Source organism: Echinococcus granulosus (assembly GCF_000524195.1).
Source record: "Echinococcus granulosus chromosome Unknown EG_S00071, whole genome shotgun sequence".
In the NCBI taxonomy this organism is placed as follows: domain Eukaryota; kingdom Metazoa; phylum Platyhelminthes; class Cestoda; order Cyclophyllidea; family Taeniidae; genus Echinococcus; species Echinococcus granulosus.
This window is the reverse complement of record NW_020170451.1, coordinates 97,658-118,670: the sequence shown is the minus strand read 5'-3', so window position 1 is coordinate 118,670 and position 21,013 is coordinate 97,658. Positions and strand designations below refer to the sequence as shown.

Below are 21,013 nucleotides of genomic sequence, written 5' to 3'. Positions count from 1 at the left end.
CCCACGAATGGAAGGATATATAAGCACCGTGCTTAAGCTAGATTTGGAGGTGATCGAGTCAAATGAGACCATCCATTTCGTATTCAACCTATAGAAATGAAATTCTTGAGTACCCCATCCCATTCGTGGCTTACAAGCAAAAGTTAAATCCTCACATCTTATAGATACACTTTATTTTTCTCCATCAATGGCATATTTTTAGTATTTTGAGGATATAAACCATTTTCCACTTAAGGTGTATGAAGTTGTTTTATTTGTTATTACATTGTTTCGAAATATTTAGGGTTTTTTAGGTGTGGTACCCCGGAACTCCCCTGAAGACGAAAAAAGACATAGTTTTCGACCTACAGAAGGGGCCTAATGGTATGGCCTGGGGGCCAGACAGCCCGACGGATGTACAATAGCAGAGCTCCCAAGTGGCCCAGTACCAAAAAAGCGAAAGTTAAATAAACGATTAAAGTATTATGCTAGGCTTTTGCCGGGATTTTATTATGCAGAATTTGTAGTTATATGAACTAATTCAAACGAATTCAGCGTAGGCAAAAATATAATTAGTATGTGAGTTGCCCATATTTTCTCCGACTATGGCCAAAGCAGTAGCAGTTCAATCAGGAGTCCTTTTCTAACAAGGATCCTGTTGGAAAATAAGACACATTGATTCAGAACTAATATTTCTTCATAAACTACATGATCCTGTTGGGGAATAAATGTAATTACATGCTAGAAATAATTTTTTCTTCTGTGCCCTTCACCTCCAAAATTCCCCGAAACCCATAATTTAATGTGACTACTGGCACCCTAATTATCGCAAGTAGAAGACTCACATGTGATCATGGTGACAGAACGCAAAACAGTCTATTAAAAGCTTAACTGACCCGTAGGCGTGGCAAAACCTTTCCCCTTAGATTTTACTAGCCTTCCACACTATCATCGCCTTCACGGCGGAGAGATACTATGTCTTGCGGGCTACTTAAATAGGGCATCGGCAACTGGATTACTGTTTATTATCTTTTGGCCTACCCCTTTTCAATTGTGTGGAATGAGAATTTTATAAGTCGTCATGGAATAAAATGAACCTCGAGGATTATTAAAGCACCGTGATAATCGTAGAAAATTTTTTACAGGTGGATAACGTGGAAGTTGACGGTGTTGATAAAGTAGTTCATAAACAAATGAAACCAGTTCTTGAGATGACAAAAGTGAATTTAGGAATGTGACTTCCTTCATTTGGACATGTTTGCATATGTTAGTGGAATCCCTTCAAGGATCCATAAGTGACTATTGGTGACTTGTAGCCGTTATGATTTTTGAAGATTTGCGAATGTTTTCATGGATGTTTCAGTGAAGTGTGGGGTATGTTGCTTCAGATAGACTAGTTGCGTTTCCATATTGAGAACACCTCGAGATATGGAGGCGATGAATTTGAGAATTTGCTACAAGTCCATAATATTTACAGTAAGCATTTCAAATAAGGGATTAACTCTTATTCCTCTCAGCTGCAACAGAACACTAGCTTTGGCAGTTCTTCTCCGAGTAGACAGAATTTAATTATGTGAGTTCTGCTAGTAATGAATTGTGCAATACCTCTCATTTGTTCCGCATGAGTACCGGCCTTGATGAGTTCACCTAGGACACCTAGATGTGGATTCAACGCAACCAGCATTAATAGAAAAGTTGGAATAAAATGAGGAAAATTCTTGTGCTAGATAAAGGTGAAAATTACCCAGTAACCCTAAGGTTGCAAGCTTCACTCTCATGGATTTGCAGACCATCAGTGAAAGCATAACTTTAAGCTTCCTGTAACTAGTTCAGTAATTAGGATTAATTGAGTGGTTATCAAATGTCGTGCTCTCTGCCCACCTTTTCCCCAGAAGGAGTGTGTCTCATATGGATGAACTTGTTGAATAAGCATGCAACGGATCACACGTCAAAGTCTCCAAAAGGCACGTTGACCGAAATTCGGTTAGTTTATTGCCTTCACTACTTTTCGTGGGTAATTGAGGATTTTATAAGGCTTTAAAGTCCCACTCGATTGATCTTTTGAAAATAGGTCTTTACAAAGAATCGTCAAGGAAGACGATGATACCTTTATACTTGTATAGTCAAGTTATCACTGTAGCTTGCATTTTCGAATGAAAACTCTCTTGATCAAGAGCACGTATGTTAAGGATTTTCTTAAATTAACCATTCATCATAAGTAGTTCTGAGAAAGCAATTTCTGCGACGTGATACCGACGTCATCTTGCCACGAATAAACCCTTTCAAAATTTATTAAATTTACTATGTGAACAAGAATTTTGGGAGACAATGAGAGTTGGTATTGGTTTTATTTCTTAGTAGGAGCAATATAGACAACTTCAATTGTAGTCTCTCCTCCTACTTGAATACGCTTAACACAGTTTTACCATTGTTACGCAAACCGCATACTGATGTTACATCTGCCCTGAGTGGATTCTAATTAATGCTTTCCAACTTACGGCGTTGGTTGGCATATCTTCCTAAATGTTAATTCGAATTAACATTTCTTTAGGTATGTTCAGCCACCTTATCTGCTTAAATAAACACGTGAGTAATAAAAAGAAATCGTTAGTAGTTATAAATGCCTCATATGTCAATAACACCTTTTCCTCCTTTAGTCACTCTCATTCAGGACGGATTTTTGCGTGGGTAATTCATTTACCGCGGGTATTCAATTCAGGCAGCAAAGTAGATTCAGAATCGAACAATGCATGCATTGTTAATCCCTAAATACTGACGAATGAATGAATAGATTATGGGGAAGAAAATCAACAGGTTGCCAAATTTTGAAAAACTTGGCAATTCTTAATGAATGGGTGTATTCGTTTGTTTGGATGTTATAAAGGCGAGAATAAAACCAATGTTCTTATGTTTGAATAGAATGACAAAACTGTGCTTAGCATAACAATCTCTCAGTTCCCCACTTTTTATACCAAGAAAGTCATGCTAAACCACCTACTTTTATAAAAAAAAACAATTTCTAGGACCTATCTAAGACAAAGGGTTTTGTTCTGACAAATCCCAGTCCTTGGGAGTACACCTTGCTTCCGTCTTCCACCCAATTCTTGACATAAATTGCGTTTGATTTAATATTAGTAAAGTGACATTGTAATTAATAATGCTATCTGGCAAGGCTTAGGCGCGATTTACTTTCCCACTTAATTTTAAAATTAGCCGAGTAAATTTAACCCTGTTCAACAGGATATTCAGAGGAATTACGCTATAAAACTGATTCAGTCATTAAACCCATTGCTGCATCAAAATCATTGAGGAATACGAAGAAATGAGCAACTTCCGTGATGAAATCTATTAACATAAAATGCAAATGTGACATTCCCTACCATTTTGACTTCATTTTCATTTAATTGATTTTTAAATTCATTACTTATATGTAGTGCGTATTGCTGTTAATGAGCTGCTTGACTGACAGCATTTAGTATGCATGAAAGAACTCCGCAATTTTTGGGCCTAAATGATCAGAGTATACTGTCCAAATTCACCTGATCAGTTCTTTTGCTTGTAAGTAATCCACATTACATATATTTAGTAGATTTACAATATTTTCTGCATTATTTCTAAGGTATGGTGAGGTGTATTGCTTTTAATATCGGAGTGATTGACACGCCTGAGTCAATAATATTTAAATCTCTTTTCATCTTTCTTTAGCATATTTACCGGGCACTTTGGAATTGAATGTACCTGAAAACTGGAGGGACAGGATCGTGAACGACATACTTGCACCTTTAAATTTTCCGTGACAAATGATTTAAGTAGGCTTCTGACCTGTGTGTCTGCATCGAAAAGCGTCTTCACACGAATCGGAGAAGGGAGTGCATCTACGACTTCGAAAGCCTACTATTGTTTTAAATTTTTCAATTAACTACACATTTAATTTACTAATATTTGATTTCGCTGAAAATGAGGTTGAGTTGAAGATATTACAAGTGGCGTTAATATCCAGACTTCACAGGGGTGCGAACATAATGCATGACCAAAGTATTTAGTCTTCGAAAAAAACTAACAGTTTAAATCATTAAAGGTTTGATTTCGAGCAATTTTAGTCTTTCATATGCAATACTTTAAATGTATGTTTAACTCTCGGTCTTGGTAAGGAGCTACTTAGAGGCTGCGCTGTTATACCTCTAAGCCATGTCATCAGCCCCTATCCCTTCTATATATCGACAATACACGTTCTACCCAAGCATTGTGTCTTTCATCTTCAGATAAGTCTCAGAGGGCTATAGAGATCTGCCTAATTTGTTGTTAAAATATAGACGCCAAGAAGGTTAATAGAATTTCTTTGGAAACTACATTAGTCGCGGAATTCATTGTTAGTTTACGCAAGTCAGCTTCACCTATGTCGATTTCTTTAGTTGAACTATTTTCAATTAAGTCGCTATAGTGAGTTTCGTACAAACCCCTACCATCTTACCACTTTCACATCGGTATCAAGTGTTTCCATTTAAAGACTACCAAATCGTGTGAAGTGTAGATTTGTAAAAGCTTAAAAGCGAAACTGCAGGAGGGATGGCAACAACTACTACCAACTCATTAAGGAGCGATAAAGTCTTCCAAAGCCTAGAGAGGTTTTGTACCAAAAATGTGGGAAAATTGACAGAAGATGGTCTCTGTCGTGTCGAAATTACTTCAATGCGCATTATAATCAGTTAATAACATTTATCCTCACTCTGTAGTGTGGGAATATGCCACGTTTTAATAGATCTGTGGAAAATCTCGGCAGCATTATGCGGGTATTGTTGATAAACTGAAGAGGTGAAGGGGTTATGCTAATGTGTTATTCAATTATGCTATTGGCGACAATTTTAACGCTGACAATTTTGTTTGGAGTATAAAATTGGAAATTAAAATGTATTTCAGCAATCTTATCGTAGTCTTTTTTAGGTATTTTTTGTTCGTAATTTCCTTCCAAAATGCAAATGACCCTATTCTTTCCTACCTACTTTACTGAAGTTATTAGTAGTGTTTGGGTCAATAGTCTTCGACAAGGTGGCAACTTTACAAGACACCATACCTACGACAAAATCATCGACACAATTCGATGCGTGTTGCTAAAGTGCTTTGCTACTTATGTAAAGGATTACTTCTTTGCCATGAAACTCTAACCATCGTGTAATTAATGAGATCGAAAGTCAGGTACACAGAGCCTTGAGAACATAACTGCCAACTCTAGTAGTTTTATTTCGCCTTCCAAAATGTGGTTGCCTGCTTTAACCAAAAATACAATTGGGAAAGTAGAAACCACGCCACCAGCATTTTGTAAGTGTTTAGTCAAAAATTGAGTAATTTATTTTGAAGCAACAAAGTGACCCGGAAAATATGGAAGGTTTCGGGAGAACCGGACCGAATAGAGAAAATATAGGAAGGATGCGGCATTGACGGGCAGGGAACCCTCTTTTGTGCTGAGGCAGTATTTATGAAGCCGAGTGGCCTCAGGCTTAATCATAGGACCTTTTCGCTTACCAGCGTATTGAATCTCAGTAATATTCGTGGATGATTTTCATTTGGTAAATAAATAGAGCACATGTTTAAATATCGTTGAGGATTGGGCAAACTCTGCCCCTAATTAACTCATCCCTGTTCTAAAGCAGTACTTGTACCAAACAAGGATCAAGTGAATCATAACTTGCGATCGTTTTTGATTGACGTTATGAATTATTTAACAATTGAATGATTTGATCGTGAGATTTTACAGCTCTATAAACTATCGCTTTAACTTCAGGAATTTAAAATTGAATTTATTCATTTGCTTTAGGCGTTAGGTTGGAATCACCAAAATGTGGATGTCCATTTTAAAGGTTGAGCATATTCGTCCCATAATTGCTTTGCTTAGAACTGTCAATTAGGATTTAGTGGACGCTTCCGTATCACATGCCCCAGTCGCCTATCCGTAATCGTGACTATTTAGGAACTCAGGTCGTCAATTAAAGTGTCTGCTGAGGGACGCAGATGACACATAAATCCAAAGCTTCACCACAGCCTTTACGAAAGCGCACTGGTGTGTACGAAACCATATACTCCATCCTGATTAATTCAGTAACAAATCTAACTCTAGGAGACTTCAATTAATGGTGTGATTATGATATAGAAGTGCAAAGCCTCAAGACGTCGTTGAAGGAGAAGGAAGGCGGCGGCCGTACCTATGGGCGGAAGTAAAATAGTCATGCCCACTAGTGTCCTCGTAATTAAAACGAAGTGTTAGGCTAACAACTAAAGTATCACAGAAGGAATGAGAAGTATGAATCAGAAATCGATTTGAGGTCTGGTGCCATGAATAATTGGTTAAACCATAGATGTGAGTGAAGGAGAGATCTTTTAATGTATGTGTAACAAAGAAAAGCACTTTTTAATGGGAATTCCTAAAGATGAACTGAATCATGCTATCGGAAAATGGAGCCTTATTTACAAATACATTTTCACAGGCCTATTGATGGTTAGCTTTATTGTCTATTAGTACACCTATGCTTTTGTTTGATGCTCTTTCAAACTAGGGAATGCTATGAAGACAAGCGTCTTGCGTGTGATCAAGTTAGTGGTAGTAGCTTGAGACATGGCATCACTAGGATCCCTTCGTGATAATTGGCTCTGTTAACAATTTCCCCCGTAGCTCATTGATTGAATAATCCTTTTGATCTCCTTAATGTTCGCCTTCGACAACAGATAATAAAATGTGTGAAAAAACTAAAGTGAATACTTTGGTTTTTAAATACCTTTATGCATATTTTTACTTTCAAAAACTTATCAAATGAGGTTTTTCAAACGCCATAAGCTTTTATTTTACTTGAAATGGAGTAAGCCAGCTGCATGTTTGAAATGGTGTACCGCTTGGAAACCTTGATATCCAAAAAAATGTAGATCCACTCACAAAGTTCTCCCTTTTTGAACTTAAAAGTCATTTATTTACAGAAGGTTGTGAAATAAGTAAAAATGAGGAGGTTTACCTTAGGATTGGTGTCTAAGCTCATTCCTGTAACCCACCACTCAACATTAGGATTCCACTGTCTTTCCCAGAAAGTGATTAAGAAAGGCTGCACTAGCTGCACCCATTTGAGTTCGAAATTATTTTCAATCTGTATTGAAATGTCATCCAGCTAGAAAGCAGTACAACACGCCAAATAACTCTCAGTGTACTTGGAGAAGAAATGCCGCTGTTACTTGATTCCCACGCCTACAAAGGGCGTGATCAGTCCCCATTTCATAAGCTCTCGTTGCTGGTGTACTGCACTGTTAGGGAGTTTTCAAAACATTTCTGATCTTTGTGCCCCGAGAAAATCTCGACGTGGAACACAGCTAGTCTGTTCAAATCAGGCTTTAAATTTTCTGAAAGGAGCATTTAAATGCCCTTCGAAAGCATGATAGAAGCTGACTGTAAAGTTGCACCAAATATTCAATGTAACTTATTTCATTCATCTTCCTGAGAAGATAAGTTTATTAGCTGATACACGGCTTGCACTAAAATCCTACACTACTACTTAATGCCGAACAAAGTCAAATTATAATAATGCGAAGCTCTGGCCATATTCATGATTGCAGCCCTGTGGTCATTCCTAAAAGAATGAAAAATCGTGCGACGACCACCTGCAAACACTAAAAGATAGGAGACTCATTTGTCGTCATCCAAAATTGCTGCAACACTACTTTCAGTTCTGCCAGTTGGTGGACTTTACATTCATAGCCCAAAACCATCAGGCAGACTTGCAATGTGGATGAAAGGACAAGGTGTCCCACAAAACTTTGTTTGACCTTACGGACTCTGACGGCATAGTTTAATTAAAACCCTATTGAAAGTGGGCCCAATCTCTTTTTTAATTTTAAGCCTCCTTATTAACATTACCTTAGCAGGTTTAATTGACTAGGAGGAAAAGTGTGACTACAGGTTATTAAATGCAACTTCCACATAAATGAATGGCTTCCAGCTCTACATGCAAGCATCCATCCGTTGATGAAGAAAAACTAGTTCTCCAAATTGCCGAATCTCACAAATTACTAGTTTTAGAAGTTTCTTTCAGTATCGTATGTGCAATGCATTAAATGTTTGTTTAACTTTAGGTTTTGGTAACAAACCGCCTGAAGACTCCTTCCTTGCACCTCCGCCGAATGGCCTGGCCTCCGGGACATGCCAGTAGCTCCAAGCCCCCTTTTTACGTTGCCACTGCCTATTCAGCCCGAGTATTATGAGTTCGCTCTTCTTTAGGGAAGTCTTAGGGCGCTACACTGTGCAATTTGAACAGTAATTTACTCTAAAAAGAATGTGTGGATTTTAATTAGATAGGAAGATTAGTGACAAATCCTCCATATATTACCTTATCAGACTCGATGTTTTGACAAACAATGATATCTAAAATAAACGGTCATTAATTTAAATAGCTCAGATTCAACTTCTTTTAAATGCTAAGGGATGAGTCGGAATACGGTCACTTTCAGTTAATTTAAATGAACAACCAGAGTCTTGTGTCATGGTTGTGGCCAGTTTTTTAACACCAGAGCGAGTAAACCGAAAAGCCAAATGCCATTTGCATACAGGTCCATAGAACTATCAGTAGATGGTCTCGAGTTCGATCACCATTAGCCTAAATGGGTGTTCTATCTGTGGTAGTGCTAATGAAATTTAAAAGCGGTAATTTGGTGATTTGTTAGCTCTCCATTTTGGTCTTGCAGACACTTAGGGTTAGACCTTTGTACTTCAGCTGAGTGGTATGACCGCGTCATGGCAGTCGCCATCGCCATTGGTAAAACATATTCCACCCTAGTATCATGACTTCTGTCGTCTCCAGGATAGACTCACGGCGCTACATGAGCACTCTCACCCCCTTTTTCAAATCCAGGCTGGTTGTGTTCCAATTATTCAAATGAATATATTTTGCGAATAAAAGATGATAATGAAGCATAGAGGACTAGCCTCCCCACTGAAACAAAGGTATCATTTAAACTAATGAAATAAATGTTTCTACGCATTATTAGTGGGATCTGTAAAGTGTCAGTCTGAGTTATTTCTTTTCGAGCGGCTGGTGGGAATTAAATTAAATTGAGGAAGGAAGACTATTTCTAGACCTCTCAAATCTAAAAAACGTTAGGGTAGAAAACATTTATAACCACGCCTGGTTAGTCGGATTGGTATGAAATTCCTCGTCGACCTCCAGCGCCAGCTGGGATGTCATCACTACCCCTTAAATTATAGTTTACTAGGTTTAAAGTAACTTGACCGCGACTCTATGGACAAGACGAATTCATCATTTGTGTTTCATTGTCACAACTAAATGTGCCCATGATGCCAGTCGTAGCTCACAATCACTGGCATAATTTTCTTTGAACAAAAGTACCGATTGCAATATCACTGCCTCCTTAATTTACTGGCGTAGTTAATTTAACGATTGATAACAGGAATAAGTAGTTCTGCTTTTTAATTCTCAATTGCACAACTGAATTCGCGATCGCGTGCAAAACTGAGCACGAAAAGCAGGAATTACTTTCAAGTAGCGCGCATTCAATTTGTGACGTAGAGTGACCAAGCTGCTCATGACACCGACGATCCAAGTCAAGGACATTAATGAGTCTTTCTTCGTGGAAAAATCGTTTGGCTTAATTCTACTTGTCAAAATGTACCTTTCAAAAAGAAAACTGTGACACTTTGGAGATCTGACGAATGCCAAGTTGCCCCTAAATCTACCACACTGTGCAGCGTCCTTCTTAATGCTAAATGTGATTTATTAATGCTATCTTTCAGACTATGGGGAATCCTATAAACTGTCACGGACAAATAACGAGACTTTGTAGAGATTAGGGAACAAAATTTTATCGAAACTCGGGAAAAGCATGCAAACTTTGGCTGAGGTGATTCACCACCCCTAGGAAATCGCAACAGCTCCAGCATTGCAAAGCAAATTGACAAACTCTTAAAAGGGAAACATTTGGTCTGCTAGCGTGGGGCCCACCTCAGCATTCTACTTTGAATATTCAAATCTGGATCAGAATAAACAGGCGTATAATTTCCCATCGCGATTGGTACATCTGCTACTGGTCGTCCCAAAGCAACTATTTTAACCACGCAAGTACCACCACGCAGTCGAAGAGGGGAGCTTTGCTTCCGACGCCAATTGAAGTTATTGATAGCTAACACTGGCCGCGTAAGACCACCCAACCGGCCTCATTACTTATACAATACTAGTGATCACGCCTTCACTAAGAGGGGCTAAATGCAACAACTGCGACGCCAACTCATTGGTAGAAATAGAACTGGGCGCACACACCGTTAGGTCACCGAAGAAACACCTGTTTCTACTAATTCGAAGTCTAACGGGCCACTTAGGCGCATACGCCCAGTACTTGACGCAGCACTAATCACACGGGAACTCTACCCCCCCCCCCGAAGATAGCTTTTAAACAAGTACTGATATTTTAAAAAATGCGAGTGTGTACATTACCAGATCACCCGTCTTGTAAACTAAGATACAGATTACTACGAATTTACATGAACTTCAAGTTGACGCGACTAAAATCACGGAGAGGAACTTTAGAGACGTTCAAATAAAACTTGGGTTTGGAATCGGAAGTGTTCAATTAAAATATCTCTGGAGGTAGCTTTGTTGATAGTGGCGAAATCAGATCGGCAAGGAAGTAGTAGAGTAGTCCAAAGTGGAGAGGAATCACGCCTGGGACCGTTGGAACTGAAGCAAATCACCAAGCCATCCACACCAAGGCACACCCTCAAAAGTACACGAAAGATCTTGAAAGAAGGGGATGGCACCACCCATTCAGCAAGATATTATTTGTTCAGGTCGTACTGTAAGAAGTCGATTGCGCACGTAAACTTAGTATGATTGAAAATCGAAGTAGTCCGTAACATGACAGAAGTCCATGCCGCATCCATCGGCAATAAAGGTCTACGAATGTGCAAGAAAGCCAACTTTACGCTAACGATGAGGAAAACAATCGCATAGGTTATAAACTTTTAAAGATGACAGTTCTAAAGCAAGAGATGATAAGGATCATACTGAACAGCAGTGATGCACGGCAAATCCCAGTGTATGTCTTTGAAGCAGATTCAGAGGATTATTAAAAGGGTATTAATAAATATTGTGATGAAACGTAATTCATCTGCTTAAGAACCCACCCAGGGAAGAGCGCGCAGACAGGAAGTCTTTTACGCAAGCACCGTGAGATTGCGTTTCATCAGACATAATGGGTAAAGTATTTATTGATAAAATTCCCCACATCGAACGCAAGCTAAGGCCTGTTACAATTGCAGGACTAAGTGACAGTAAAATTTTCTTAACAAATAGACTCGTCAGTCAGCACCTACCACAAACTCTAATCCACAGTCAAAAACCAACCAGAAGGAAGTCAAGAAAGGCGTAAAGAATGCAAAAAAATTTGACATCTGTAAGTTACAACTTCCCAGGGCAAGCACGTCACCAAGAGAAGGCTAAATGAACATCATCTGTTAGATTCAAGAAGCAGTACTATCATCATCGGTTATGAGGTGGTAAACGGTATATGAGACCGTGCCATTAATAATCAAAAAAATATGTGTAAACACCGATATTTGTCAATTTAGGATCAAAATTAAGGCAAAAAGTTGGACATATTGAATTTTTTTTTCGAACAGACCCATTTAGCTTAAAAGTTTTGAAAATGCAAACTAGGAAGAAGATAAAATAAAGCATTGTTTTGTATGTCATTAGATCACTCTAAATTACTCTAAAACTATGTGATCAACAGTAATAGCCAAAATTTGATTTAAAAGTGAGTTGGTACACACTCACAAATACCTAATAGAATGAGAGCTCATAGCCAGCATTGAGTGATTTGTGATCATAAGCAGCTTCCTACCATTTTTCGTCCAACAAGACCTTGCAACAGCAAGTGGCGCGTTTTTCTCGCATGGGCTCTTGTAGCGCCCTGAGACTTCTCTGAAGATGAAAGAAGACATAATACCCGGGCAGAACATATATATTTAGCACAGAGAAGGTATTTTGGCTCCTGAAATGGTCTTAAGGCCAGCCCACGCGGCTTGGTACAGAGGCCATGTTAAAAGTGGCTCCTCGCCAAAACCGAGAGATAAACAACCATCTAATTATACTCTTGCCTTAGTAGTGAACATTCGCGTAATACCATAAGAACTTCCCACGGATGTGCAATTTCCTCTCTATTTTCCCTTCCCCCTTCAGCTTCAGACTTTCGGGTCAAGAAGAACGGTTAGAGGATGACAACATGGGTTGTAGGCACATAAAATTGTATAAATAATGCAAATTTTATGGGAAAATCCGGATTTGTTTCCTCCTCCAAACCCGATGGCGTCTACTAATTTATGGGCTCAATCCAAACTCCTCGCTTGACACCTAGAAGGTGAATTTAAACATATACATGACAAGGCTTTATAACTGTTCGTATGCCATTTTAATGTGGTTCCTTCGTTAATTGACACGTAAACCCCATTCTTGAATCCAACCGACGGTGCACTTCTGTAAGGATGCGTTTTATTAAGGTGAGCCGTGATTGGTTCTGCGTGGGTCTGTATATCGTTGGCAAAGTGATTTGTTGGAGAGATAGATTACCTTTATCACTCAAAGGCGGCTTTGCCACAGGGTTGGTAGAGCCCACAATGCACTTTGCAGGGTGGAATGGGTCTAGACGTTGGTAGACGTTGAGCCTTCTACCCTTGTCTTATTATGTCTTTTTCCCTCCATCCAACAAACATTGGTGGTCGTGCTCGAGCGTGGGTAATTAACTCACTTCTGGTGGCATTACATCCCCTGGAGTGCTGGGATTAAACACTTCAATGTTAAGCAAAGAGGATATTGGCTGGCGCCTCTTAAAACGATGAAATGTTAAATGATGAGTAGACTGCCACCCTATGCTTAGGGTGACACGGGTCTAGGTACAAATCTCAATCCCTCAGCAGAATGTCCTTAGTGAAAACCTTGGAAAGTCTGATTAAAGAGTGATGTATTCTTTCCACCTATTAACTGCCTTGTCGGCATATGTTGCATACGTTTAAGATTCCGGAAATATTCTGTAGTTCTCTATAAAATAAACTCTTAAAGTTGGCATTCTGATCACCATGCCCAGTCTCGGGAATCCAGTGTCGACTATCCACCGGTGGAAGGTAACAGGAGTGACGGTTTCAGCGTCTTGATTGTTCAGAGGTTTTACTTCGCGACTTTTGCGAAACGGTTTATCATTACAAAGATATACTGTTTTCTCTCTCTGTGTGGTCTTTAATGGACCCACAATGTCAATAGCTACTGTGTGTGCAGGCACCCTGTGGCGTGGATCGACGTGGTACAAGGATTGTGAGGTAGTCTTTTGAATCTACCACTAGTAATGCAGGCCCGGCACAAATCGCGTATAACTTCGACGGCTTACGATTCAATAGTGCCTTACGCTAGAGGCCTCTAGCGTCTTCTCTCCTCCTACGCAGTCTAACTTCTCACTTAAATCCTGACGAACACTTTGTACCAATGAACTTAAAACAACTAAGCGCCTAGGTAGGTGCTCCACTCCGATTTGGTAATACTAGGACCTCACCATCTGGGGACTGCTTCGACCACTTTTGTCCCATACGTCTAATTATTTTGCTTGGAGATGGAGTTCCTTTTACAGTTTTTTTGTAACAGGATGTGAGAAACCTCTAGTACACCAGAGCCGTATCAGGATTTGTATTTTACTTCTTTGCTGGTATTTAGTGAGTTAGTTCAATAAGATGGTATTGGTGGAAACGACGCTGAATTCTACAAGGTCTAGCTTGCGAGAAAAGATGTCAGCGTTGCCTTTTCTTCATTGCACAATGAAGTCGTGCTGCAAAAATTCCTTGTTTTCAACCAGGCCAATGCTTGATTATCTAAGCTTTCCCGCTATCCGACAGTGTCTAAAATACCTGACCATCGTGAAAATACAGACGAGGTCCCATTCGGGAGTAACTTGTGATATCTCCTGATCACATTCGGTATTTTCATTAGCGATGGCATATCCCCAACCATCATCATCCTTTTGTTAGAGTGAACCTACCAGAACTGCATTACTAGTGTCAGTGTCCGGGACAGATGGTGAGGCACCTGGATTGAAACTAAGTAATGCTGGAAGCAGTACGAAGCATAGAATTTGCTTTAGCTCTCTAAATATTTCATCGTGCTTTTTCTCTTACCCAAATTTGTCTTGTCTTGCAACCCGTAAGATGTTTATTGAAAATTTTAATAAATCGCCTACTAAGGTTAGGGAACTACGAAAACCTCCATGACTGATGGGTATTGGTCAGATCCTGACTAGCTTTTGTGGTCTCCTGTAGTTGCTACCACGCCCGAGGCGAAATTACTTTTCGGAAAAGACAATTAATATGTAAGGGCCGACATTTCTTTTCAATTGGCACCAAACATGCTTCTTACAGACATTCCAATACTAATTTTAGACTAGGGTAATGCTTCTGAATGTCTTTACTCAAACCGACTGTCTTATCTAGATTCATTTTGCAATATATGGAGAGTAGCATAATCAGTGTAGTTTGCGTAGGCTGTTGAAAAGTGGTCCCTAAGTTGAAGGAGCCGAAAGGAGACGTCTGGAATTTATAAAGACCATTGTGTAAGTTAAGAGACCTTGCATATTGTTCAATGTTTCTATAATGTCCGCTTACAAAAATTTTCGAATTTGATATGGGGAATTTGATTCGATGTCTGGAGGGAAACCGACTATTAATCTATGAGGAAAGACATCCTCCTCCGTTTTCTATAATCGATGCGCAGCCGAATGCTACTGTCCTTATTCCTCACTAAAGTAATCGGTGAGGTTCATTTTGATTTTGAGAGTTTTATGAACTTGTCCTTGAGCATCTCTTCGGTTAGACGATTTAGCTTTTCTGGTAGAAAGGCTGGTATGTGAATGGGTATTTGCCACTCGGTGTAGCTTTGTTGATAATGTGCGTTTTACCGTGCCAGTTCTTTCATTTCAGAACCCTGCCACGAGACAAATTCCTTTGCGCCTATTTAGCAACTCTAGACCTTCGTTCCTCTCATTACAGGTCCTGTAGGTAGTGAACTGGGATCATCCAAGTTGGTTATAAGTGTTGCCGTGATTTCCATTAGGACATCACAGGTATTGTTGGTGGCGAAATAATTATTACAATCTTTTATGCTACTTGACATCGATCAACTAAAATACCTAAACTCCTTAAAAGTACGTAGACTATGGCCTAGATGGTGGAATACGTATTCAAATACTGGAATCTGGCTAATGATTGTTAAGCCTTTAACAACACTGGTGATCAGATGTCCTGAGTAGTATTAAGAAGGCAAAGGTATCAATGAAGCTAACATTTTTTCACACCTAAACTTCTAGACTTTTGCATTTGTCAGCATGACAACGACCCCTTCCCATTTTAAGTTTTCAACAGGATTTGCATTTCTAAACGAAAATTTTTGTTTTTATTTGGAAAGAGTATGCCTTTGACCTCCTCGTATATTTTATGCCAAATACGCAAGAAAAATGCAATGATTACCTAGTTCTCAGCTGTTTCCTTTTTTGGTTAGAGTAGTTTATTCTCCGTTTACGAATAGCAAGCTAAAGTAACTAGTTGCTGTAGGAATAATTAAAATAAATATTCGAAATGGATTAAGCTACCAGGCACAAGCTTGGGAGAATCTCAGAGGCACCATCGAATGCGAGAACGCTAGAGTCGTTGTTTTATTCAAATAAATGGTTGCTTATTCGAACAGGGAAAATTTGATTGTGCCTGAGAGCCCCAGACTATCCCTACAGCTGCAATGAAAGGCGCCACCATGGAAGATTTATAACCACCTTACGGAATGGCTGGGAGGCTATGGGCTTGGGTACAACGCGCTTCCATCAAATAAAAACAACAAAACTGAAAAGCCTAGGAATTTCAGGTAGTTAAAGCAAACACCACCACTTTGCAGCAACGCTAAAGGGAGTCGTGCAAATTTTAAGTAGCTAAATGTCACCGTGACCAACTGAGCGGGGCCGTAACCTAGCCACAGAAATCAACTTTCTGTCTGAATGTATTTCTACTTTAATTAATTTAAGTAAAACGCCTGCTAGTGAAATATCTTTATCCTTTCAAGCACTTAGGTTTTGGTTGTGGAGGATCGAGTAAGAAAACGGATGTGGTTTAACATACCCAACCCCTCCAGATTCTTCGGTGTCACTCGAGAGAACTTAGGCCCATGTGACAAATGCGTGATTTTTAGGGACCTATAAAAATGACAGGCATTTGATTTTTTTGAGGTAAAGATAAAGAGAAATGAGAAATGGGCCCGGCGGTTGCTCTCTCTACCAAGAGAAAGATCCATTTAGCGCGATTAGAAAGATGAATCAAGGCGGATAAGATGATATGGCAATTTTCAATGAACACTGAAGATGGTGTAGGTGAAAGGAGGGACATATGAAATAAAATTTGTTCAAAAACAACTAGTTCATCAGTAAATAGACAGAGAAATCCCAAACTCAAATAGTAGATTTAAAGTATGAAACGGGTTCGTTTAAAAAAATCACCTATTCAGTAAGTTTTAGCGGATGTAATTTTTATTAGCAGCGATTGATTCGCTGTTTTCTGCTACAAGTTCTGACTAGAAAAAGTGGAGTCAAAGACTCCTTTCGGAGACGTTTATTAGAAGCGTACGCAAGTCACGCACCATGTGGCTTCAACGGCTGCTATCCTGCGCATTTGGTGTACAGAGTATATGTATAGGCACGGAGGGGTGTCATTCAGGCGGTTAGCCTCTAGATCATGCCTGTACTTCAATCCCCGAGATTGTCCGTCTAGACCGAAAAAAACTTCCCAACCGGTGTGTGTTGTCTTGTGCTTCTATCTTTACAAACGGTCTGTGGACTTGACTGCAAGTAGTAGGTGTGGTGATCTGACCACCACACTGTCGATTTCGAATGTGAGAGGAGCTAACAAGTGGATTTTTCATAAAACAATGCGATAATGTATGTAATACAATGTATTTAAGAGATTAGGTTGGAAAGTGTGCTAAAACTACTTTGTTTTGGGGTTTGTCACACGATAAATGAACAAGTCCAATACCACTGTATTAAAATAACTCTGAATTTGGTAATCCTCTACAAAATGTATGCTGACTTTCCGTCGCATTAAAGGAGGTTTTTGGAATTTTTCTTATTGCAGGCGAGTAACCTTTTCACTATTGTCTTTTCTAAGTGAATCCTTCTTCCTTATTTTAACCAATGCTGGAATGAATATAGGCAAACGCATTCATACATTCCTTTCCATTTTATGAGATTTTTGTCACGGGCGAAGTGTGACATTAACGTCGTTCGAACTTTGGAATTTTTATGCGCTGTATAAATGCCTTATCTGGTTATCCTACGACCTAGAAGATTGCCATCAGAATTACAAAGCTAACACCGAACCAAAGTGTGTATCCTCACAATGCCCAAGGATGACTTATCAGTTTAATCTGCAAACCTTTCATTGCGGTAGATGATGACTAATCATAAGTTTTTAAGCTGCCTTCAGCAAAGCTTATTCTTGTGGAAGCACCGCCTACTCACAATCCTGACGAACATTAGAGAGGAAGTTTACCATTTGGTTTCGTGCCTTTTAAATTGAAAAGTGCTGTTTGCACTTTCAGGTGGGCCTTTCATTCATCAACCCAGACAAAACCACTGTTTATTTTGAGAAGTCGCATGGACCCTAAAGCTACCTTGGTGATTTATATACAACCGTAGCGTAACAAAGAAACCTAGAAAGTCACAGCCTCCGTTTATGGCCTTGTGTGCTGGTTCAGCTTCAAAATAATCCGCCTTAGAGGCTCTGGTTTTCGATGGCAAAAATGATTGCTTTCAATGTAAAATATAGACACAAGTTGATGTGAAATGATGAGAAAAAAGTTTGTCTGAAAGGATGCGTTGGTACTTTGTGCCTTTATTTTAACGAGGAGTATGGATACTTTGAAAACAATGCCGGCCACCGAAGTAGTTATTATTTGAAAAGTTTCTTGATATCATCCTATAGTATTGGATGAAGGATATCGTGTTCAGTACAATTTGCCTTATGTTTAGGCAGTATTTCACATTTTCTAAGGAAAGACTAAATATTTTCATAGGTATTCATAACGTCCCTACTTCGCCTTTTTTGGCTAACAATTCCCAAGTGTGTGGACGGTACAAAGTGAGAGTTGGCATGAATACACTGCATGCCTTGATAATTGGAGGCTTGAAGTATTTCTGTCGAATAGCACAATTGCATGGCCATTTTAACAAGTTCGACAATTATTTGTGTGCCATGGAGTTTTTTTCAAAATTCACATAAATGGTGCAAATATGGCAAACTGCCTTCAATAAACCCTAACTTATCGGTTCTTACAAACAGGACTATATTTCACAACGAAACAGCAAAACCTGACTTTTTAGGGCAGGTTTCTAAATTTTCTAAGCATACTTCGTTCAAAATTATAAATTTATTCTAGTCCTTGAAACATATCTTCAAAGTATCATACAAGAAAATGATTTAGTGGCATTTATTCTTTGGGAATTTGAATAAATATGACTTTCCAATTGATGTGTGTGAAATCTACCTCGAGAATGCCGTGAGGTCAAAATTGAAGTGGGCTTGACAATTAGTTTTATTTTTTGTGATTTTAGTTTGATGGAGTTGTCAAAATTGGTTTGTTGGAATTTGCCCCTCATGCCCTTAGGTGAGTGTATGCAAAATCCCACATTAGGACTTCATAAAACATTAACCCATACCTCCACTTATTTGTTTTTATGCCTCAAAACGCGAACAACTTGCTCTGAAGTAATCTGTGAGATCGCAGTTTCTGTGTCTTCTCGTCAGTGACTTGACATTTCGCCCCTGCAATGACATGGCATTAGCTGTAAAATTCACCTAGTGATTTCTCTAACTATCTCCTAGACTACATTCGAGGCGCAAAAAGTACATCTGGTTATTTCAAATGACTACTTTGTTATCAGCGTGGTTCATTACCTCATCTTAGTAGCCCTCTGGTCAGTTGATTAAAATTTTTACTTCTCATCTAAAACTGGTAGGCAATTAATAAATGGATCAAAACAGTAAGCTGTGTTTAAAACACCGCCTACAGAAATGATAATCATAATTCCTCAAAATATAGAAATACAAAACTCTGACACACCATGTTTGATGTCTTATTTTACCGTTCATAACAATGAAGGCAGTAGATTTAATAACTCAAATGACTTTCATTTAACAAAAATTTTACATCAAGCAAAAACAATTGCACCTTTTATGCTTTAGTCGATCTATTCTTGCATATCTGTGGCATTTTAATGGCAAATTTTTCTTTGACATCTTATGGAAAAGCTAATAGATACATTTGTCACCTCTGTGCATGAATATCCTTGTAAATCTACAAAATTGCTGATGCGTTACCTGTCATTCCTCAAAGCACTTTGACATCAGCAATTGAAACACCGTTTTTGCAGATTGCCGCAATTACTTTGCCAATAGCCGTAACTACATGGACAATTTGATGACTGGACTGTGTCCTTTATAAATGCGCCTTAGCAAAGGAGTGCTATAATAATCGGCTATGTTGGAATTTGGGATTATTTTATAAACAAGGGGAAGAAGAAGCAGAAGCATTCTCAAATAATCTCAAAATTCTACCAAGCGATGCATCAGCAAATCTTTTTAAGGCTGATTTCACAAGACCTCGCTTTCGTCATAAATTCACCTTTCACTTATCATTAACTGTTCCAAGAACCATCTACCTATTTTCATCAGCATGCAGTGGATTCAACACTTCATTTTCCGAGATGGCAAAATAAATGTGATTTGATAAGCACATCACATTATTCGATTGATATCTGTTCATTAATTAACGGTCCAATGGTTAACTCTTACACCTTTACTTCCGATTAAAAACTAATGTACCCCCTGAAACTTTTTGAAAAAGAAAGGAGACATAGGACGTGGGCAGAAGATATATATTCAACACACAGTAGATCTTGGGGCTACTGGCATGGCCAGCAGGCCAGTTCACTGACATGAGGACAATAGCGGAGCAGCAAAGTGGCCTTTTTACCTAAACAAAGATTTAAACAAACAATTAAAGTGTTATAAACCCTCTCTTTTCTTCTAAGAATGTACTCCGGCTCTCCCCTAGTTCAGCCTCTCGATGCAGCCATCACAACGCAATTGGTGCTGTAAGAGGAACACTCTCGAGCCGATCTTGCCAGTCATCAAATTTTCATGATAAAGTTTCGTCCTCTATGGAGATTGGATTCGAGGACTAGGTAATGGACTGGCCATTACTCGTGTCCATAGATAGTTGTAGAAAAACTGACTTAAAAGCAGCGTTATGTAGTATGGACAGGACTAAACATAGCTCCGTTTAGATAAAGTTTTGCTTCACTTTCTCTGGGCTAAGTAGTTCTCACTTCACAACTGCCCAGCCAAATCCCTCTGGGTTCCATCCAGCTAGTAGAGAAGTAGAGGAGATTTCAAGGTCTAACATGTTTGACATCTTTATAGAGGTATGGCAAGCAGCTCAGTACTGAAATCTTTGAAATAATTCATGGCTATTGTCGCTTTTTTGTTAACTGCTTTTATGCAGAACACGAGATTAAGGTGGGTATCAAAGGTAATGTGAATTTCGGCCCTTCTGTTAGGGGTCGCCACTGACCCTTCGATCTGTAGCATATGCATTTCTTCCAACTCGCTAAGATTTTTCTCCCTGAAGTTAGAATCCGGATAGATGTCCTCTAGGATTGGGTTTACTTTTCACTGCCACCAATGTGGTACACCGAAACTCCCCTGAGGCCAAAGGAGGGCCTAACTCTTGGATAGAACATGTGTTCGACATACTGAAAGATGCATCGGGGAGGTATTCGACCGGGGTGGAGCAGAAGCCAGCTCACCCGGTGAAGGGACAATGGCGGAGAAACTAATTGGAAATTTATTTAATCGAATTTGTTTCTTGCTAAAAAGTCTTTTTGAGGTGTAAAATACTGGATTGCTGCTAAAGAA

General features: G+C 39.1%; 1 protein-coding gene across 1 annotated transcript; it reads right to left on the bottom strand. All coding sequences in view use genetic code 11, as the record gives it.

Moving 5' to 3' along the window:
• Window positions 1-6,087: 6,087 nt before the first annotated feature.
• EGR_07160 (hypothetical protein) lies at window positions 6,088-11,213 on the bottom strand (the record flags this gene model as incomplete). The annotated part of the gene is made up of 2 exons (XM_024496409.1): window positions 6,088-6,176; window positions 11,147-11,213. The coding sequence occupies 2 exons, from the start codon at window positions 11,211-11,213 to the stop codon at window positions 6,088-6,090; spliced, it is 156 nt and encodes a 51-aa protein (XP_024349164.1).
• Between the last annotated feature and the right edge of the window lie 9,800 nt (window positions 11,214-21,013).